The following is a 24016-nucleotide window of genomic DNA, read 5'->3' on the forward strand; positions in this document are numbered from 1 at the left end:
ATTGCTTGCTCCTGTTGCCTGGCACATTCTCGCACAAACCACATAGCCCTCTCATGACACCTTTTCTGCATGTTTGATATAATATTGTTTCATATTTGTATGTTTTATCTTATATATTTAAGCGTCTAGACGGTAGGAGTACTGCTGCCCACTTTCTATCTGTTGTTCTCCTCTGTTATGTTAATTTTTTTGCACCAAAATGGAAACCAAACTTGTATGTGTAAATCTACTTGGCGAAAGAATCCCAATTCTGAAGCTCAAAGAGATAAAAGCCTTTTTCATTCATCGGCTCTTCACCTCCTCTCGTACTCTATATGCGTGCCAGTATGTAACATACTATACAGTGAGCTCTGCACAGACGAGTAGGAGGGTAGAAACAAAAAAAAAAAAAAAGAAGAGAAGAAAGAGAGGGGGAGATGGGGTGGGTGGATGGCAGTTCAGTGATTTCTGATTTATGGTTTGATTACAGTCTTTCCATCCTGCTGAAGACTGGCTGTATTTGCCTGCATCACGTGAACTTTTTCTCACATGGCAAGCTTCAGCTCGTTCTGCTCCTCATCAAATGAAACACACATACACACATTCAGCCACACACACACACACACACACACACACACACACACACACACACACACACACACACACACACACACACACACACACACACACACATACAAACACACACTGATTGAGAGATAAAATGGAGAATGGCTCTTTTAGTCAGCTGAGCAGTCTCTCCCCTCCAGCAGCTTGGCAACCATTCAATACCATTTACCTCCTAGTGGGAAATAATATTGATATTCATAAATGTACCCACTAAAAGGGACAAAAAAATAAGCCGTACAATAGAGTGGGATTCAAGCGCAGGTGTCCACCGTCTTTGGTTTCATGATATCTCTCTCATCTGAATGAATATCAGCCTGTTTATTAGTGCAAAAATAAATACGAGGCCAAACTCTCTGTCGATGCCAGCGTTTAAAAAAAAAAGTAGCCTTGAAAATTTATACAATAGAGCGTTTTCTCCACCTGAAGCTGGCTGGATATTCTCTGCATTCCTGTAATAGTCTTGGAAGGATCAGACCTTGGTGAGAAAGAAAACACAGTAGCAGAGTGTGCTCCCTTTATGTGCCATTAGTGTTTTTAACCAGCATTGATCCAGCTGCATTTAAAGCATGTTGGTGTATGAATAGGATGAAAGCTGCACTGTAAGAGCCAGTCACTGATATCATGTCTCCCCAGACATTCATTAAACTGCCATTCATTCTCCTCCTTAGGCCTCGGCAGGCCTCTTACTTTGAATTTTTTTTAACTGCGCATTCTGAACCACAGACGACCGAGTAGTTGGAGAGCAGTTGTTCATTCAGGTTCACCTTGTTGCTCAAGCAGGTTTAAGTGGAGGACATAGAAAGGATCATAGCTGTGATTGGACTGTTCCATTCTCTTGGACATATGTTAGCAATAAAAGGTTGATAGCTTATCGGAACTTAAAGTGTATTGAAACAAGCTTTATACTATTTATAGATAACAATTTTCACTCTTATAGAACATCTGCAATAATGTCAATGTAATAACTCTTTGAATAAAACAGGACTGCAGAGTTTGCAGGTAAACAATGTCATATTTGTTTTGCAGGGTGAGGCTAACATTAGCAGAGATAGCAACAGAAACCCTTTGTCCTTCTTGCAGGTAACATCATCATGTCTGTGCTGATTAGACCTTACTCAAATACTGCCAAATCACCCCATGCCACAATCTGTTATCTCTGCTTGTTTACATCCAGGTAGTTTATCAAATTAAGCAGCAGAGGGAAGTCTGCGCTAATAATGCCACTGCTGACAAATGCTGACAATAGTGTTTGTACATTTTTTTACTGTACTAACATAGCTAAAATTTTTACACTGAATGGATGCATACTACCTGATGTAAGTACAGTCAGAACAAAGGTAAAGAGACACTGCTTGAAAGCACACTTTAGTCTTGTGTCTGACGCTATGGTTGACACAAAAGCTAGGCGACTCGTATTTATTAATCTACTAATATTTATGCTTTAGCCAATGGTTGTTCTTGCTAGCCCCCACTTTTTGAGTTAAATAGAAACTTGCAACCCTCAACAGCTAGTTGGGCTAAGGGAAAGAGGAAAAAATGTCTTTTACCAAAATATTTGGTTTTATAGAGGTAGGGTGTTTTCCATACTTGATTAACAGTTAGCCGCAGACATAGAAACACCCACTCCGAGTGGTTTCCATTGATATACTCAGAATAGTATTTTGTTTTTGAAAAACTTTTTTTTTTTTATTTAATCTTAGCAGCAGAGCAGTTAAACAAAATTGAAACTTAATTTCAGATCCAACCATGCACTGAAATTTACTTCTACAAAGACACTGGTCGTTCTTGTCCACGAGTAAAATAATTAAAAAAAAACTTCTCATTTAAGATACTGATAGGACATTAATAGAGCTTTATTGCTGGTGGTTAGTGGAGTTTTAGGTGTTTACTTTTTCAGTTTTAAAACATTTAAAATATTTGAAATGATCAAATACTCTCACCTTCTACAACTAAAACCAGACATAATGATTCACATCAATACTCTGTCGTATATAAAGCTATAGTAATCTTCAGCTTTACAGCTCAGAGTGGACCTGATTGTTTCTGGCAGCGCTCAGAAAGGTCACAAATTAACACCTAGCAAAAGCTTACATTAAGAAAAAAAAGTTAGACACTTAAAAAAAAAAGGCCAACCAGAATGACAGGTGAGCTCGCAGCTACTCCGGCATGTGCAGGTACATTTGAATATGAACAGCCTCGACTGAAAGGTTATGACCCATAAAGAGGGGGAACGATTTGAGCGAAGCGTGCAACGGGGGAGAAATGTCAGAGTGAGAATGGCAGGAAATATGTTAGTGACAAGGAAAAAGCTGCCCCTGGTATTCTAGAGCCCCGATGAGTAAAAATAGGGCATTGGGCAAGAAGGCAGGAAACCAGCAGAGCGAGGCCTCTAGTAGGAATTTCTTCTGGGGAGGAGAGATAAGGGACTTAACTCCCTCCTGTCTGGGCCGGACGACTTTAACATGCGACGTGATCGCTGATCGCTTATGTAGAGATGGACGAAGGAAGAGATTGAAGAACTGAAATAATGATTTGAGCACTGACTGATGTTTGAGTTTGTGTATGTGTGTGCATGTGTGTGTGTGTGTGTGGTTGTGTGCGTGCACTTTAGAGTGTCACGTTTTGTGTGTGTGTGTGTGACATCTTTGTGCTTTTTGATGACTTGTCAGTGATCAAGCATTGACAGGACTTTTTAATTAGGTCAAGACTTGTGATGGAAACCGAAGATCACAGACACACTCATACGTACTTACCACACTTAGAGGGGACTGTCACACTTTGGTAACCAAATGAGGACGTCCGTTTATGGTTGTTACACAAATGAAACACTAACCATGACAAATTAAGGCCTTTAATAATAATTTTACCTTAAATTGTATTTTATTTATCTATTTGTTTTGGAAAGAAAATCCCACGTGCTGGTGTGCAGATGATGGCCTCGTCTACCTACCATACGGGGACAACGTGAAATGTCTTTGCTCTATTACCCTGTGTGTTCATTTACTGCAAAGACTTTTCATTCCTTTCAAATGTCCCCTTTTACCCACCACTCTCTCTCTCTCACACTCACACACACACACACACACACACACACGCACACACGCACACACACTGAGGTAATGGCAAAGGAGTGGAAAGTACCGTGTGAGAGAGTCTGAGGTTGCTCAGGTTAAAGAGTGGAAGTTAGACAATAAACAGTGGTCTTATCAGAGTCCGGGCAGAGCTTCCAACCTGATAGCCCAACATATCACTCCCACTATTAGAAACAAATATGACCTCTATGCCACTTTCTGCAGCCAGCTTGCTCCCATGAATAATAAATTTTGAATAAAAAGCACCTTCGGTGACAACTCAGGGTGCTTCTTCACTGTCCTTTTGCCTCCTCACAAGGATTGTGCTGCCTTATTTAATTTGTCTGTAGTTTCGTGACATCAACCAGACGAGATTTATCAGAATGTTGAAACAAATCAAATTTTCAGGCCTGGTGGAATGTGAGATCGATGCCCCAGCAGAGACGAGACACAAGATTAGATGATTATCATATTGTTGATTACAGGAATTGGCGCATGCTGTGGCACTTGTCACACTTGTTGGGCGTTTGCTGACAGCCACACATTTGACAGCCTGACCACTTCTTATAAACTGTGGGTGGTTCAGGAGTTCCCGGTGTTGATCTCGTGCAGGGACAGTCAGAATGTGCCAAACATCTATTCAGGACGCTAAAAATAGTGCACAGCAGCTCCACATTTGACCAACAACAGAGGCCGCTGACGTTTATTTACTGTCTTTAAGTGTTTAATTCCTGTTCTGAAATTCAAAAAAACATGCTTACTCTGGATCCTGACTGTTAGTTATTTTCCTGCTGTTTTTCTATCAGCAGGGAAATTAAAGTTGAGATAAATATTATGAGCAGTTGATTCCAAACGGTAAACGTTTCCTTGACCAGACAAGTCCTGCCAGCTGTTAAAGAGGCTGTTGACAGAATTTTTGTTGAGCTGTTGACGGAGTCGATTACATTCTGAAAATAAGCTTCTGTGAAACAAAAGAGCAGTAAAACATTTCTAATTCCTGTCCCAGAAGGGCTGTTCATTTTTCACTGTAATGGTAGTAACAGTCTGCTACTTCATACAAACATTTATGAGCCCAAGAGAAAAGGCAGCAAGAGAATTAGGGACAACATAAAAATGTGAAGAAACAGATTAGCATTTAACATATGATGTTGTGATTTAGAGGTGCAACAGATGAGTTTTTCTCAGAGCCAAGTAATCAGTAGTGTCAGTTTAGTCCAAATTTGACACCTCTGAAACTTCTGTCTCTGAACATGACCAGACTGTTCATCATGTGGGTTACCTTAACTAACAGATTCTATATAAAAATGAAGAATCTGTAATCAAATTTTCAATATTGGGAGTGTTCCTAGTTTCCATTCATAGGCTGTAAGCGGTCCAGAGGTAATATGGCTCTATCACATATCAACAGGCTTTGGTGCATGATTGAAAATCAGACTTTGTGGAGAGTAAAAGCCGGCACACCACCAAATGCCACCCAAGCACTTTTTTGAATCTTTTTGTAATAAGTTACGTTTTGGGCTTTTGTGACAGTTGACTGAGCAGGAATCAGGGTTAGATACATAAAAAATCTAAAAGTTGGATTTGAATCCAGGGCAGCTGCTCAAGGCAAGCCAAGGGGTGTGCAACCAAAGTAGCCACTATACTGGTGTCCATCTATTTAGCTTTTTAAACAGATATCTATTGGCAGATGTTGCTACAATCCAATCTCCATTAATGTCCATTTGAGCACAACATCTTGTTGATGCTGTGTTGCAGAATCCTACTATTGGTTAGATTCCCCAACCTCTAAAATGCACCAGACATCATCTCTGTTCAACAAACATTTTCAGCAGTTTGAGAGATTCACGTTTTAAGGATCAAGATCATGATGTTGTTATTTCATCAAATTTAAGACCCATTAATTCCAGGTTAATCAAAAGAAAACATGTTTATTTGTTCATTACTAATGAAGAAAGCCAAAGTGATGCCTCAATGTGGTTGATGATCTACTGATGGACCAAACCCACCAGAAACAGATGAGCAGGCACTTGGATGTAATTAACCAAGAAATGGCAGCCTTTTTGTTAAAGCTCACTATCGTCAAACAGTGAAGGAAGTTGATGAAAGTAACATTTGCTAGATTTAAGAGTCACAAAGCATGAAATGTTTGCTTCCAAACTACTTTTTAAAAATCTGTGAAATGTTGACAGCAAGGCAAATTGAGAACCTGTTGAGAAAAAGATTTTAGTCACAAACTTAACCAGGAAACTGGACCAGGTGATGTGACAGTGGAGCCCAAAAGAAAAGAGTCATCAGACCTGTGTGAAGATGGATACAGTCTTACATATTCTGAAACATTTAGCTTTGTCAACATTATACAGTTGGACAGTATAAAAGCTAGTGTTAAAAGGCACAGAGTGACCAATGTATGTCACCTCTTAAGACCCAGCGTCTTCATATGTGGACATTACATTTCTGCCTCTCAGACTCATTATACTTCATTTATTTAAAAAAATTTGACCTATTAGCCACATTTAGGGACATTGCCCACATCATCTTTTGGTGAAATCTCAACATACACCCTTTTTCGTGAAAAACAAAAAAAAACAACGTATTTAAGTACAATAACAATAACTTATTAGGTCTTACTTATCCCAAATAGCAAGATGAATTAAAATTGCACACCAGACAAAAGCTTAGGTATGGGAAGTTAAGGCTCCAAACGGCTCATTGATTGACCCTGGTGTAAATGTCTTGTAACTTAAAAAAAATACTAAAAACACAGGTAATGCAGTTTTAGGACTGATGTGTTCAGTCACAATAGGAGCCCTGATTAAAATATGCTATCTGATAATTGAAGCTGTAAAACAGCTTGTACTTGCATTGACAAGAGGAACAGTGTTACATAAACGCCCTTACGTGTCCTTGTTTTGTCCAGTTGCTGTCATATCGAGGACATAGCCTTCCCTCCAGCAATATCAACGTATAAGACAATAACCTAAATACCTGACAGATTTCTCTCTTTATTTTTCTCCCTGTTTCTTAACCTCACTCTTTCCGTGTGATCCCATTTTGTCCTCGCTCCTTTCTCCCCCTCTTTCCTCCCTCCTTTACCTTCACTCCCTCATGGTCACTCTCTTAAGTGATTGCTACATTTCATCTCACGGTAAATCGGCCGTCAGCCCGGTGAGCTATCATTATGCAAATGATGGGCAATTCAATTTCAGTTGGTCGGAGGGGGAATTTCTAATTAGGGTGAGGCACAGCACTCAAGATGGAGAGAAAGATGTAAAGGTAGAGAGAAAGAGACAGAGACAGAGCGCTGTAAAAGAATGGCAAAGGTAAAGACTGAGAGGGAGAGAGAAGTATCCATCCACGAAATCAACACCTGCATCACAATTATACTCTTCAGTTGGCTGCGAGTTTCCTGCCTTCTGTTCTTCCCATTGTTTTTTTCCCTCTTTTCCTTCTCCAGTTAACTTTAATGAAGCTCTGGCTTCTGAGCTTTCCAGAAAAAGGATTCATATAAAAGGTTTATCACGCCCAAGGCCAGATTTATGTGCTTTAATGCTTGGAAACGTGTAAAAAACACTGAACACCCAACTTTTGAGAACGACACACACACACTTAAAAACTGTGTCATCACACTGATTCTGAAATCTTACTGATACGGGGATGAGCAAAGTTCCTAAATTAGCAAAAGGACAGTTTCACACAGTGGGGGAAATGAAGGGTACTTTGTGTAAACTATAAATATCCGTGACTCATGTGCTGCTAGGGTCATTACCACAGACTGAGAAACAGCCACTCACTCGTGCAGTATATGAGTATTTGGGGGGGTTTCGTACTTTGAATCTAAATGTGAATCACGTCAGTGTTGTTTAATACGTTGTAAGACTCTTGCCTTGGTGGTTGGAGGTTTGTGCAAGGCTTTTGATTATATAAATTCAGGTTTTGCGTCTTTTAAACATAGACCTCAAGTACTGCTGGGCTCATCTAACTTGAACCACAACTGTGGCATATAAACTTAGGCTGCATCTGATGAGTATTTACGGCTATAGATGAAGGTGTGTGTTCATCCGTTATGTCCAGTAAATTTTTTTCATATCAAACTGAAAAACGGAAGTTTCTCATGCTTTTTAAGCACCAACATTCACATTTTGCAAGTTGTATTTGGTTAAAAAAAGTTGCTGTTTCACTCCTTTTTTGAGTCTGATTCACATACTTTTACTCTCAATGTGTAGCTTACTTTTTTATCCAAAATTAGACATGGTTTGCAGAGTCAGTGTCCTTTGAAACAACAAACAAACTTTGTAAATAAAGACATAACAAAGTGACAAAGTGCTCAGTACCAAAAAGATAACTCTTAGTAGAAACAAATTTAAGAAAGGGGTGTCATGAATGATCACCAGTCAAAAAAATCATCATAAATAAAAACCTTTACCTTCAGCTACAAGAACACTCTTTCATTCCTTGACTTGATATTTGAATTAAAGTCTTTAAAGCTCAAGTGAGATTTTTTTTTTGCAGTTACTAAAGACTGAATTTTTCTTGGCCCTCTCTTAAAGCTACAAAAACTGTTCTGACCACCATCAGGAAGATCCACAACTGCTAAATTGTCATTTTTAGTTTTTATAACCACTGTGAGGAGGGTAGGTGTATGACCTGATGATTGACAGCACGCTGCAGAAACAGATGTTGTGTCACTTTGTCTTCTTTTTGTGAGTGATAGGTGTGACTGTTTGAAGACAGCAGGATGAGATTAGCAAAGAGATTAGATGTACTGCTTTGTTCACATGTTCTCACTGGAGCTTTAAGAAAGCATTTTATGCCCCTGTTTTTGGTCATTGAAAATGTGACTCATTTAAGGACACTCAAACACATAAAGGCAATAAAAAAATGAATTTAAAGCTACATATTTGAAATCTGTTTGCATTAAGGCGCAACATTACAACAGTTGCTTGTGAATTAGCAATTAAAATATGTTAAATACGAGTTCACAAGTTCAGAATTATAACCACTAGATGTCCTAAATCTACACTGAGCATAATACATATCAGTGCGGCTTATTGTCAGCACAAATGATAAAACAGCTTTTGTCTTATGAGACTTAGCATAATGAAAACAATCAATAATTGTGCTGCATCTGCAGTTTGTGAATAACATTTTCACAAATTATGTTTCACAATGTCTAATACTGTCAAACTAAACCAGCTCTGTGTGCTGAGTTTATTTTGATGGAGTATCTTTTTACCCCTTCTCCTTCACAGTAATGAAGCACTGAGCTTGTCTGTGCTTTTTATTTTTGCCTCAGCCCAGAGGGACAACACGTTTCCTGCAGGGAGAGGGGAGGAGAAAAAGGAGCTTGGTTATATCTTCATTAAGCGAATGTTACCTGCATATGAGTATGTTTGCATACAGAGGTTGTTTTTGTCTGTACATGTCTGAGTTACATTAACATTCATTTAGGGTTTGATTTATGTGTTTGTCCATTTCAGTCCACTTTGTTTGTGTGCATCCCAGTGTGTGTTTGTGTGATTGCGTGGGAGTCTGTACACATACTGGTGTGGGCGTTTTTGACTGTTTTCACACAGACACACAGACACACAGACACACAGACACACACACACACACACACACACACACACACACACACACACACACACACACACACACACACACACACACACACACATGCACACACATGCACACACGCACACACCTACATATTTGAACATGTGTAGGTGTATGAATGTGTTGGGTATGAACCATACATTCACTCACAGACACATTGACACACACTCACTCTCTCTTTCACACACACACACATACACACACACACACACACACACACACACACACACACACACACACACACACACACACACACACACACACACACACACACACACACACACAGAACAGAGGATTCGGCTGAGATCAGCAGCTCACCCTAGGCTGTCAAATATTCTGTCAGCACAGCCCAAGAATCACAATTGGACTCTTTGGGAGGCATTAATTCAAAGCACCGTAACAATGCTCTCTGAAACCAAATCAACTGCCTGTAGTCAGCATATCAACTCTCGACTAACTCTCCCCCTCTATTCCTCTATCTTTATCCATCTCTCCCTCTCTCTTCTTGCTGGCTCTATCGTTCTCACTCACTGTACTCTGCCTTTGCTGCCTTATCCTCACAGCTGCTCCCTCTCCCCCTCTTTTTCTCCTCCTCCGACGTGTGATTGAACTTCTAAATATGTCGCTAAAGCTGACTTACAGTATGAGACTGCCTGACTTAGACAGCTACCTCCTCTGCAGCTTGTAAAAGTAACACTTATATTTCAAGTGGATGCATCTAAAATTGACTATCTGAAGCATTTAAAGGGCTCAGTTTTACAGGGTAAAGAGATGGTATGAGATTTTAATTCTTCTTTTGCCGTGATTGACGGCAGGGTGTGGAGTTATTACTTCTTTTACTGCTGTTATAACTAGTACTGGGCAAGTTAACGCATTATTTTCACGTTAACCCGTCAATCTATTAACGCCGTTGAATATTTTATTGCACATTAGTGCATGTTGCTCACATGCTTTTATTTTGTAAATGTCTGTTGCTGACCACGGCAGAACCGGAAGTGAAATTGGCGGAAAAACACGATGGGGCAACGCCATGGAAGTTAGAGGCGTTCGCCGCTCAGTGTATCAGTCTGCGCGCACGGCGTGCAAGATATAAACAAACGCAGGTAGTCTGCCTGGACGAAGAGACACAATGAGAACTAGAGCCTTATTTGGCAGTGTTTTTGTGTGAAAGTAACGCGCTAAAAAGTCTCTAAATAAAGCGTGAATGCAGACCGATATCAGATTTTTTCGGCGGGAGTCTGTTTATTTGTGTTTTTGGTCAAGTAAAATATGGCCCCGTCTGGATGCATAGGCAACCGGCAGACGTGCAGGGAGGAGGTGTTAGGTGTGAGCGCCCTGGGCTTCTGCTGCACAAAAACACTGCTGTAGGGGTAATTTCTGCCCTAAACCTTGTGATAGGACCCAACTTGTTCCATCCCGGAGTATCACTTTAATGCCCTGACAGTGGCAATAAGCTTTAATTTTGTATTTACATTTTGTAAGTTTGATTTGCACTAAATATGTGATTTAACTATTACCGTATAACAAGTACTGATTTAGTGTTTTCATGACAGATGTTATGGCACTTTCGTTCATATGGCAGAACATTCCAATAAAAGTGCACTATACATTAGATATTGAATTTACAATGCAACTAATTATGATTAATCAGGGAAATCATGCGATTAATTACAACTAAAGGTTTTAATCGTTGCCCAGCCCTAGTTATAACTGATGGACTTTACTGTATATAAAGATGGATGAGGCGAATCTATCCCCCATTGTCTTAAGTGATGCCAAAATGCCATTAGAACTGAAATTGTGTGCTGTGGCACCAGAAATTTTCGATTGTAGAGATGTACTGGCTTAGCCATGGTGATTACGCCCCACCAATATAAACACATTTGTACCATCTGGTAAAATGGTAAAAACCTCGAGTTGGTATAGACCGAGTTGGGTTGAACGTTTAGTTTGAGCAACAGTTAAACATAGTCTCCTTTGCTATTCATCAGCAAAAGTACTGTTGTTGCCATTGGACTGTAAAAAAAAAAAAAAATGGAAGTCATCTTGCTCAGCTCAAAGTGAGGTTGCCACAAAACTGCTCCCTCTTCTGGCTGGCTGCCATATAGGTCAAAAAAAATCTTCCATATATATATATATATATATATATATATATATATATATATATATATATATATATATATATATATATATATATATATATATATATATATATATATATATATATACATACAATTATTCTCTCCTGGCTCTACTTAGATTTCCTCAGGGTACTTTATGGTCACTGCTGAGCAGACTGGCTGCACAATAGCTGCGCCTCTGACCGGCTTATTTTGCCTTCAAATCCATACAATGGTAAAAGCAGAGCCATGCTGTCGCCTCTATGCACAGTCTAGGGTTATTGTAAGCCAAAATGCAGGTCATATGTGTGAAAGTGTACTGTAGGACCAAACACTATAGGTAGCTTCTGCAGTGATTCTGTTAAGCAGTGTTAAATAGTGTTTGTGTTTTGACTGCTTTCTGAGTGTCTTTGTACCGTTAGACCTTCAGACCAGCCACCAGGGGGAGCACCAAAAGTTATAGCTTCACTTTCACTGGAGCTGTCATAATGTCCATGGTTTTGTACTGTCTTTCTCTAAACCTAAATATTCTCATTTTAGAGCAAATGGAATCTGATTGATCACTCTATTATCTTTAAGATTAATCCATTTGTCTTTTGTTTCACTAATGTCAGAAAAATGGTGTCATCATAATTTCCTGGAGCTCAACCTGATGAATTCAGATAGCCTGTAAAGAAAAGGCATATTAAATCCTCAACGGTATAAACCAAAGCAAAGCGACAGATTGTCACATTGTATTCAGATAACTTGTAAATTGATTACCGTATTGTCTATAATACTAACAGTTCGAAACCATTAAACTAATCATTCCAGCACCGCTCTGTTCCTGTCTTTTTATCAGCTTGACTGTGTTGCTGAAAGCCCTTAAATGCAGCACAGATGGTGTTTTTGTGTTAAAGGGAACACAAGAACATTTCTATCACAGTCACAGAAATTCACATGAAATCAGAAGACAGAATGCAAACTGACATTCGTGAGTCTCGGCAATCCCAATTTGTTAGGGACTTATCCTCCTCAGCTTCTGCCTGCATTAAAATAATCGAGCCTTTTGCATGTACCTCCTGTGGAAAAAGAAGAAGAAAAAGAGAAAATCCCCTGTTTTTGTATTAGCTAAATCTTCTCCCAACCATCTGTTTTCTGCCTGTAACACTCGAGTTGTGGCCAGAGAGAAGCTTTCTCTGCGTGTCAGTCGTTGGCTGTAAGTTGTTTTGTTGTAACACCGTGTTTGTTTTTGCCTTCAGGAAAGTGTCTCATAAAAAAAGATGAGGGTTTCTGGAAAAGAAAAACAGATAAATGAAAATGAAAAGTTTCTTTTTTTCCTGTCTGTATCAGAAAGCGCAAGGGCACCCACTGCACTTTATTAATGTGCTCCATCTCCCTCACTTTGGTGTCAAACCTAATACAAAGGGGCAGGTGTGTGTGTGTGTTTGTGTGCGAGAGAAGGTGACACAGATGAGAATCACAAAAGATCTATGAACAGAATTTACAGTAGCATGTTATCCTTGTTAATAGTGCGGTATTATGAAGGTTTTGTTGCATCTTTATCTGATTTTATTCCAAACTTAAGACCTGATTGATGATAATAATTTTCTCTCTGACTTCTCACTTTTAGTTTTGATAAGGCAGCTTAATTCCCTGATTCTCTGTCTTTTAATTCCCTTTTGTGTGACATTCAAAGACACCTTGTGTAACAAACTTGGCCGACTTCATTGTGTCCAAGCTATGGTTCAATTTTAGATTGTGTTGTTGACTTTTTTATTTTATATACATATATATATATATGTACTTTTCTGAAAGACATGTTGCCAAACTCTACACTGCTGTTCCAGTGGATGCAGGATCTACTTTCTATGACAGCTCTCTGTAGCTGTAGGTAGACACACAAAGTTGAGAAAAGTACAAGAAAGTCAGCAAAAAGAGTGGAGAACAGTCAGTGTCACCAAAGTTTTAGAGAAGAGGACAAAGTCAGAAAAACATACTTTAGTGCAGATGGCCAACACTTTTACTTAAAAACCTTAAAGACTGTCCAGAATAGTTGTCCTCAAAATGGATAAAGAGCAAACAATCTGATAAATCTTTATCTTCATGTTGAAAATTCTCCACTCAGATTCTCATATTATGTTAGATTACAATTTCATACTATCCAATGCAACACATTAAAAGACAACATGTTTTGATATAATTTAATACACTACAAGATGACATGACACAATATAATATGATAGCAATGGAATATAATGCTGTACCGTACAATGCCATATGATCTGATTTGATACGATGAACGTTGTTGTCCCTATCGAAAAATGTGTATATCCAGAACAGAAAGGTAATAGTCTGTTATTACACATGGCTCTGGAGACAGGAGTGAAGAGGTCTTGAAATGCCAGAAGGCAGAGCTAAATATATGCAGAGATGGGATAAAGCCTGAGAACCTCCAGTTTAACATTTTGTGCTCCTTAGTAAACCATGATCTGTGTTGACTAGTAGAACAACAACAATTGTGGAAATATAAACAAGTATAAGAGAACAAGAGGAATGGTGGAGGTACAGTGAAACCAAAAGAAGAGGACATGAGAAGATAGTAGACACGCTGCAAAGGCACTTTGTGCTAAACTGAATCTGAATCAAAGGGTGGTGTGTTATATAATCGCTTGTTCCCACATTAGAAGCACAAGTGTGAGCACATACGAACATGTAACACACATGAGTTTATAGCAGGATGGGGAATGGATGGAGAGTGTGTGTGCAGAGGCTGTGGTTAGATATAAATAGCCTCAGCTCTAGCTCTGCTGTTGGCTGGATATTCCCAAAGGTGTGATCAGTAGTCGAGGTGTCAGTAGTGGCCTGAGGCAGGTAGCCCTGAGTTCATGTCCTGGTTATGGTCGAGCTGCTTGGGCCTCAGATGACATCTCTTTCACACACAAACACACACACATTCATATAAGCATTGTATACATCTGACTTTCTTACTACTGGTGCCTGGAATAAATAAACAAACAAACACAAATACAGCCACATGGAACTTGATATGCACTAGGTTTTTCATTTGAACTTCAGAACAAAAGAGCGCTGTTAACATAAATATTTCTATGTTCAATGTCTATTCAGGTCAGCAGCTTCCCTCATGCAGTAATCAATGCTTCGTATTAATTTTCTGTATTAATGAGAGTAGAGTAGAGATGCAGTAGCCGTGACTCATTGCAAGTTACTTCTATATTCACAAGGTAGAGTCTGTTGTGTATTTCTATAGTTCAAGTCTGGACTTGTGCTTGAAATAAGCAACATTTACAGTAAATGTCAGAGTCTAAGGTCCATCACGTAGAAGTTGCAGATGTGGGGGTGTTACTGTGGATGAATAAGCATCAAAAATGTCACAGAATAAGAAATAAAAAAACAAAAGTTGTGACTTCAAGCTGAGCTAAGGATTCATCCTTCAGCCTTACACAGCTTTAAAATATCCATGTATAAAGTCAGCATATCTAAATCACAGTTTGAATAACATGAAAATCATCCTAAGTCAAATTACAATATGACATCCAGAGATAAATGCTGTAAAAGCAAAATGATTCATTGCCGTGCAAATTGCAAACCAAAGTTGCACACTGCAGCTGGTTTAGTCTCAGAATAAAGTCTCTTATAACCACTGAAAAAGTGATTCATACTCTGTTATTGACTGTTAGACCACCACAGCTTCAAATCACTCTGATATTATGTAATATGTTTATGCAACAGCTCTGACAGGATAATGTATTTAAGCAGTTAAAGTATCAGGGTGCAGAATTGAACAATATCTGTTTGGAGTTGGAGTAATGTTTTGTATTATTGATCTCTATGATGTCAGTGTGCATTGTTGAGTGCATACTGTACATTCAGAGTGGGCCCCTGTCTCCATAGTGCTTAAACACAGCACATGCACGATTGTGTGTGTGTATGTGTGTGTGTGGTTGTGTGTACAGTATTGTATACTGTACATGAGTGATAGGGTTTCTCCATAAGCTGGTCTGGGCCTTGCATTCCTCTCATCGGCGCAGTCTGATGTGTGTCGGCCTTTCTGCTAATCTGGGAAGAATGTCGGCTGTAGACACACATGTGTTCCATTAAGTCCAGATCTGCGTAAATAATATAACATGCAACAGCTAACGTTACAGGTAACTGTACCCCCACAGCTGTGCCTCAGGCTTTACAGTACCACCCCTCCATACCCCCAGCCTGCCTGTAAAAAACCAGCACTGATATCTAATGAGTAGATGTATTGCAGTGCCTACTACGCTTAAGGCTGCTGAGGCAGGGAAAAATAAAGATGATTTACTTTTATTAGATAATAGAACTCTGTGGATAACAGATTTTATTTGTTATTGGGAATAATAAAAATCTGGAAAACAATATATTTTTTCTTATTCTCCTGCTTTAATGTTTTTGTGTTCGCATAAAACACAATACGATCTAACATTATGTGATGAGGCTCAGTCTGAGTTTGGCTATTTTACTGTTGAACTGTTATCTTTTACTACTTTATTAAAGAAGATAGCCCATATATGATAAATATTTTGTAATATATAAGCAAAAAGCATATATAGTTAAAATGAGACAAATTTGAATGTCTACATGATAACATAAATTTATGGTAAACGTAATATCAGTTTATCGGACTCCTTGTTGTCCTCAAAGCTTCTATTTTAGCTTAAAACACAACATAAACTGACATTATGTCAAATAAATAACTCCAAGTACACATATTTACCATTTAACCATAATCAGATAATAGTCTCAAACTACACTAAATACAAAGGCTTCAACTAAAGTGGCTGGATTGCTGAAAAATGGCCAGTCAGATGGGGTACCAACATGTCAGAACCAAAAACTTTGTTAAACATGAATGAAGTGTGTGTGGCGTTGGTTTCTAAAAAACAAAATGGTTTCTGTTGCTATATTTGAAACTCTAAGTCAAACTAGCTTTTGATCTGCATAGACATGTGGGCAAAGAGGTGAAAGTGAGGCTGGCTGCTTTTTTTTGTTTCCTTTTTACAACCAACAGCTACAACACTCACCAGTCAAGTCACCATGCCCATTGTTATGCCAACGTCTTCACCTTCATATGACATGTCGGCACTAATTTTTGTTTTATTCCAGGCTGTAAACACATTTATCTCTACTGTTAGGACAAAAACTTAAACACAGGTGTCAGAGCAGCAACTTGAAAACTATTGGTGTTCAAAGGGCAGTACATTATTGAAGCATCTCCCATTTTCACTAATATTCCAATTTAAGAGGTGTTTATACAAAGCGGTCTATTTTGTAATTGTATCATCACCATAGTAAAATGACATCAAGTTTAAAAATTACTTCATTTATTGTGGTATTATGCATGAATTTTGACTTTTTTTTCCTTGTTTGTTAAAAAAACCCTTTTCATTATACTTTTAGGAGCTACTGTTTTATTCCACCTGCATTGCTTGCTTGTGATAGTTATCATGAAACTGAGACATACCTACCAGGTCTTGATGCAGCTGAGATGACCTTTGTATCTCACTTACGCCTGTTGATTCATATTCTACATATAACAACGATCATATCAAATGCATTATGTTTCAATTTTCCATCTTTGCTCAGTTGACCATCTGTAAAAATGCAAAAACACATATAATTGTAAACTAATTCAGGCAGGAAGAGGTTAATTGTTCTACAGTGGAGTTTGCTGCTTGGTTGATACCAATGTATTTGTATTGTTCTTGATATTGTATCAGTTTGCCTTGAAGTCTTCATTTCTTTATATAATGTGAACCAGCACCAATACAATTTGGCTTTTTCATTCAATTCATTTTTTTCACAATGTTCATAGATAATTTTACAGGAGATCTCAAAGTTGTGAAATGCCATGTTCAAAACAGTCACCATTTTGGAAATGTTCACTCCAGCTACCTTCTGGTTTAAACTAGAAACTAAAGAGTTAGGGTTGAGGCAGGCCTTAAGCATCTTTCCAAACATGCCCACCTGTCAGGGAAAATACCCTATCTTTAATTTGTCAAACACACAGCTGCAATATGATCTAAATGAATGAGTTACAGAAGTATTTAACCTACATGCAGATGTTACAAACAAAGAATGAGGTACTCTGGCCAAAACCCTTTCTGCAGTAAAAATGAATGATAAACCTGATTAAAGTGACAGCAACAAATCAACCCAGCATCATAAACAGACAGGACAAGAAGTGCAGAAACAAAGTAGTATGAGTCATGAAAGAAGTGTTGCAGAAGTGGGAAGTAGTTGTCAAACATTGACATACTTTGTACATGAGCAAACCCCGACACACTCTCCATCCAGCTGGTTTAGAAGTTCATCAGAGTTGATTAAATTTGTCTGAGAGGAAATATTTGTCTGACACATTCTGCCTGATGAACTGTCATGATGATTTTGCAAATTTGTACCCGAGCATAAAAGTTGATCACATGTCAGGGGTCGTGCGAGAAGCAGATCACAGCCCCCCTTCTCCTCCTCCCCTCTATTGTTAATGTTTCTCCATCCAGACGGCCGTCATTGGCTCTCTGTGTTTATTGTCTGCTCAGCTCGTACCGATTGGCTCGACCCTGCCAAGCGACAGCACAATGTTTGCTTTTGCTGTCTGCCTGGGGAAGTCCCTCTCTGTCCTCAAACATCGGCCCCAGCCACTGTAACTGAAACAGAGTTCAGAGAGGATACCAGCCTCTTCCTGCACGGTGCCGTGCTGCATCTTCCTGTGGCTGCACACAGAAAGTTAGTCAGAAACTTAGAGTGAGTTATAAAATTATTTATTCATGAATTCTGTTTTTTTACCTTTATTTTCCTCAGAGAGTAGCGTGAGCAAACAAGTGAACTCTGCCTTCTGCTCTTTTCTGGTCAGAATAAGAGTGTGGGTGTGCTGAATTGAAAAAAAGGTGTTGAGCTGAGATGGTAAACGGCTGGCAGCATCTGTTTTTGGTGGAAATATCACAGAATCCAAAAAAGCCAGCCAGAAAGTGAAAGAAGGGTGACAGGAGGTGAGAGCGTCTGAAGTGAGGGCTTGAAAACAAAAGAAAGGTGTCAGAGAACAAGTGTAGAGAACAATGCTACTTGCACTTGCAAAACCGTTTGTGAGCCAGCGAGGAAATGTGAGGAGTTTGGCTGTTGCCGTTCTGGGTGCCAGCACTCCTAATGAGTCTGTCAGGGCCAGTTAGCGCGGCCAGGACTGCTTGTGTCCCCTCCAGGCCGCAGACAGCTGTTATTAGCCCCGTAATGGCATGCCACAGGGCCAGATTAGCCTGGCACACTGGAGAAATATCAAACATTCACTTACTGTGGCTCCTCCGCTGGCTAAAGCTGCTACGCTGCGAGGCTTTCATTTAGCCACGATGCTGGCAAGCTACCTAACAAGCTACGGAAGAAAAAAAGTCTCCAATGAGCGATGTGGTTAGTGTACAGTAGCAGCTCTGTGAGGGAGAAAGGAAGAAATGTCTGATTGAGAGTTTATGAGAGATAACATACAGGAGCTTCCTGCTGATTATGAACCAGAAACCTGTGATTTTATGACAGATCTGTGGATAGACGTCTCTCTGAGACAGTCAGAGGTAACAAAAGCACCAGCACTTTTAATTCAAGTGAGAGATCTCATACCATCAAAGGGAAGTGTAAGAGGACAGATTCTGATAGTCATGTGTCATAGTGTGACAATTTTAAGTAGTATGCAGCGAGAACTCAACTTTACACCATGTTTTAGAGTCTCTTCAGCTTGAATCTCTCACATGTCAAACTCAATTCAAAAAGAAAAAAATGCTTAGAAGAATGTACTGTGAAAATCAGGAGATTGTCTTGCTATTAATATTCTTTATCAGTGTGTTTTTCCTCTCCTGAACTTGAACATTGGTTAAATTTTTTTTGTTTGTTGTTTTCATTTTGGTCAAGTTAGGTCTAGGTTACACATCACCAAGCGGCAACCTCCGGTCTAAGAATATGAGACAATGCAGAAGTGCTAAAATTTGCTTTTTCTTGAGTGTCCTCTTGAGGCTCATCGTGTCTCTTCGTCATGGCAGACTACCTGCGTTTGTTTATATCTGGCACGCCGCGCGCGGACTGATACACTAAGCGGCGAGCGCCTCGTAGCCAGCTGTGGCTCTGCAGCGGAGGAAGTGCCGTTTTACGACAGGATGAGAACTAGAGCCTTATATAGCGGTGTTTTTGTATGAAAGTAACGCGCTGAAAATTCTGTAAATAAAGCGTAAATGCAGACCGATATCAGATTTTTTCAGTGGGAGTCCGTTTATTTGTGTTTTTGGTCAAGTAAAATAAGGCCCCGTCTGAGTGCAGAGGAAACCGGCAGAGGAGCAGGGAGGGGGTGTTTGGTGCGTGCGCCCTGGGCTTCTGCTGCACAAAATCACTGCTGGAGGGGTAATTTCTGTCCTAAACCTTGTGATAGGACCCAACTTGTTCCATCCCGGAGTATCACTTTAAGTGTGTCTCGTATACAGAGGCTGTAGCTTTGTCCCAGCAGTTACTGGTATGACTCCTGGCCTTGACCATTACCTGCATGTCTTCCCCTGCTCTCTGCTTCTCACATTTCCTGTCGCTCCCCTGCTTCCCTATCAAATAAAGCCAAACATTTCCCCTAAAACAAAAGAAAAACATCAATGCAGTGTAAGCATGCGTATTCTCTCATGAAATTCAGTAAGTAAAGAAAGTAACACACTAACTAAAGTTTTACACCCACGTTGAAAAACTTACACAAAGGGGTTGTATGTTTGAGTTAGAGTCTGTGCTTTCAGAATGGTGCAGCATTGAGGAAAAGTTGTAAATAAGAGTTCTCTTTAATAACGCTGTGTCATCATTATACGAACCATATCGACAAGATGGCCACTGCTGTCTACTCATCTGTTTTCACCTTTCATAATGAGCACAGGAAATCAAAACCTTACACAGCAAGAACCTCCCTCTCCTTCTCTCTCTGACTCTCTCATGCCTCAGGGGAAAGCCTGCACTGTATATACAGTCTGTGATAGGCCTACACCATTAGATGTGTTAGTACACACTGTACACTGCTCTGCATAGAGAGCAGATGCTGATGGGGTATAAATCATGCTCTTTGAGCTTGTTATTTCCTAAAAAAGTTTTATGCATGCTTTTACGTAAGCTTTTAGCATGCATGCTGGTGAGTTTCAGTGCGTGGTTATCACTGTGCTCTTAGGCTCATAAACACAATCTGCAAAGGTGCGTTTATGGTAGTTCAGTTGTAAAAGTAGAGGTCTGGTATACTCGAGGGTGCTGTGGATGTGTGTTTGTCTGGACCATGTGACTGACCAGAAACAAGAGGCAGGGCCAGTTTGGTCAGGTCAGGTCAGGGGTGTTTCCTCACTTTAATGTTAGATTTAGTCAAATACTTCATGTCTCAGTGGATGCAAAACAGTAAACTCTAGACCAAAAGCAGGACCAAAAGAGGGACTGATATGATTGAAATAATGTAACAAAAGAACAGTTGTACACTATTTTATCTAATTAATATAAGACACAGGGCATCTAGCTACATCCAGGATAGATTAGTGGTTGGATGGATAAATGGGATTGTATGTATTTCAAACTGGGAAAAGTTAAAACAAGTTTTTATGTCCCAAAATCTTCCCCCTGTTTCATTAAATCAAACTTCTAAGTGGACCAGCTGTGACTGTATTAAAATGTGCTTCTTAAAAATGTAGGTAGTAAATTTGCTCAGAGTAAATGGTCATAAAAAGAAGAGGAGAAGAAATTAGAGCACAAGTGTGAGAAAGAGATGTCTGATTTGCTCTAGATTCCTGCTCTGTGTTTTTTTTTTGCCCCTTTAAGTTCTTTATTATGTCCTCATTAGGAGATTAAAGACATCAGGTGTGGTGAAACAAATTGGGAAAGCAGCAGCCAAAGTTCTGCCAATGTGTGAGCAAGCTGCATTGTTTCTTAAACAGCAGGTGATGAAGAAAAGCCCAAACAGACTCTCCAACACCTGAAAGAAAAAGCTCATTCCATCCATTAAAACAACAGAAAGTTATGACTACAAGAAGTGTTGACCACATGTTTTAGAGGGAGAACAGCAGAATATCAAGGAATCACTCTAAGTTGTGTATAGCTGAGGGTGAAGTGAGCGGAGAGATAAAAGGCGAGGAGTGAGATAGAGAAAGTGGATCCTGGGATGAACCCCCTGCTGTGACTGTGGGCCACGGTGTGAACCCCACTGAGCCGCACTGTCGTTCCTGGCAGGGACCACTTGTTGCGAATAATTAGCTTCCCAACTACTGAGGGTTTCGCCACTGCCGCTACTCCAGGTTGTGTTACATAGCTGGAAACCCACATGGAGGAGAAGTACAGGGAGGAGCTGGCAACCCAGAAACCCACTACACTCTAATTATTAGCTGTGCAACATAAAGAAAGATGGAGTTTCTCAGTCAGAGTACAGCAGAGCGGAGCGGAGTGCAGTGCGACCAAACACAACAGCTTAGCTCCATTAGTGCCGCTACGAGCTGGCCTTATCCAGTTATTATGCGTGGTACATCAGCATGAGGTGATGGGATTTAACATGGCAGACAATGTGTAGATTAACCGGGGAGAAATGTAGGAGTTTATAATAGAAACACAAGTACAGTATGAATGATCGCAACATTTACATGAAAACGCTAAAAGAAAAACAGACACTGACACAGATTTCCAGCTGTTCATCTATCCACATGAAAGAGATGTGGTGGTGTGCTCTCCCCTCCTCAGACCTGTTGTTGTATTTGTTGTGTTGTAGCTGGTTGAAGAACTGTTGAGGAATGGTTAAGGCAACACAAAAGTCTTGTTTGGTAAATCTGGTTCAAACCATCTTGTATAACTGATTTCATGACACTGCTTTATCCATACCTCATTGTTCTGAACTTGAAATCTCTCTTCTTTACCTTCCAGAGCAGATACGGTGCTCCAGATCGAGGTGTGAGACTCTACAGCTCCCTGCCCATGCGCCCAAACCCTGACGGCAAGAGACTGCCCTCCTCTGGGGTAAGAACCCCCCCCTTCTCTTATCCACCCCTTTTTTAATGCCCTCCATACATGCGTGTACTTCCAAATGTGCAGATTTACAGTCAGAAAGACTGACGAGACCTCCCCCACCGTGTGCATGACAGGACTGTCCAAACACAGGGTAGGAATGATGGTTCAGAAACAGTGCAGACATCTGCAGCGTTTTATGGGTCGAGGAAGCAAATGCCCCTCGAGTATACAGCAGGGTGAAGTGTATGATCGTATAACATTTTGCAGAGAAACAGCTGTGTAAGATAATCACTGACCCTTAGACTTGAACCATGGCCAGAAAACAAGTTGCCTCTCAGCTACCAGAACTTACTTCTTCATCCTTTAACCCCAGAAAGCATCCTGCAACCTACAGCTCGAGGACTCTTCACACGCTCATTCTAATAAACCTTCTCAGTCCCTGTTCCTCAAACCACCATGAGCCACCACAGGACTCCAAATAAAGCACCCATCTGACTTGGTGGTTTGTGTGGTATCTGCCTGCTAGCTTCTCTTTTTGCCGCAGCTGATAGGCCGAGCAACCGTCTCATGCTTGTATTTGTGTTCACACAGAACAACGGCACATAGTGGCTCACTGTGTTCGAGGCTCCTGACCTATTTTGGGTTAAGAAAGGAATGGAAAATGTTGATAAAGTGTTCAAAGTAAAGGATTCTTGTATTTTTCCTTTCATTTTAAAATTCTTTTTGTCATAAGGACATCAAAGTCTTATGTTCTGCTTTTTATCATATAATTGTTCATGAGGATGCTCAAAAAAGGAAAAAGACCGTTGGAGGTTTGTGATGCAGCATTTGCATAACTTTAACAAAGTGCTAAAACAGTAAGTGTGCTCTGTTTGGGACACCTTTCTTTCATTTCTTTTAATAAAATACATCTTATAGTTGAAGGAAATCATAATTAGGATCTAGTGTGTCTTGCATTTATGTAACAAAGGACAAAAAAAATCAAGAACAATGGAGCGAAAAGAGAGAATTTAATTTCATGTCTCTCTTTTTCATGTCTCACTCTATGCAAGTGCTTTTTGAATTATCTCCTCTCTGCTTCGGGGCTCAATGAGAGGAAGAGTGGGTGAGTGAGGCACAGACACACACGCAGAGAAACAGAGTTAGAGGGTGAGGGAGAAGGACAGACAAAGCAAAAGCAGTGTAATATTGTTGGTGCGCACCTTTTTTTAATTACAACAAAGATTGTATTGATGTCTCAGGCCACATGTCCTCAATCATTTATCAAGGGGAGAGAGTGCTAACAAAGCATTTCTAAGAAACCCATCCTCTCCGAGGGCCTGGAATCATACGTTATCTAAAGTGAATATTGTTAATGCTGCTTCTGTGGAGAGACCTACTTACAAATCACGGGGATGAGTTTCTTGTCAGCACATGCATGAGGTAGTAAAGATATATATCCACTTTCATCTGATCTTCTGTTGAGCAAATTAAAGTCTGCCTCTAAATCTCTGAGCAGGAGGGGTTGATAAAATGCAGATGTTAAAAATGATGGATAAACATTAAAGGAAAAAGAGGGAATATTTCTAAACCACAGAGACCTTTTTGTGCAATGACAGTTGTAAGACCGCA

The 24016-nt window shown here is 39.8% G+C and overlaps 1 protein-coding gene across 2 annotated transcripts in view; it reads left to right on the top strand.

The window, feature by feature from the left end:
* tox2 (TOX high mobility group box family member 2) overlaps positions 1-24016 on the top strand; it is a 122984-nt gene that overhangs the window by 19027 nt on the left and 79941 nt on the right. For both annotated transcript variants that reach the window (XM_074681062.1, XM_074681071.1), the window contains exon 2: positions 22322-22414. In XM_074681062.1, the coding sequence (XP_074537163.1) occupies positions 22322-22414 (93 nt within the window). The remainder of the gene's footprint in view (positions 1-22321; positions 22415-24016) is intronic.

The sequence above is a fragment of the Halichoeres trimaculatus genome, unplaced genomic scaffold (genome assembly GCF_033239565.1).
Source record: "Halichoeres trimaculatus isolate MK-OKI-2021-1 unplaced genomic scaffold, fHalTri1.1 fHalTri1_scaffold_1, whole genome shotgun sequence".
Classification (NCBI taxonomy): Eukaryota; Metazoa; Chordata; class Actinopteri; order Labriformes; family Labridae; genus Halichoeres; species Halichoeres trimaculatus.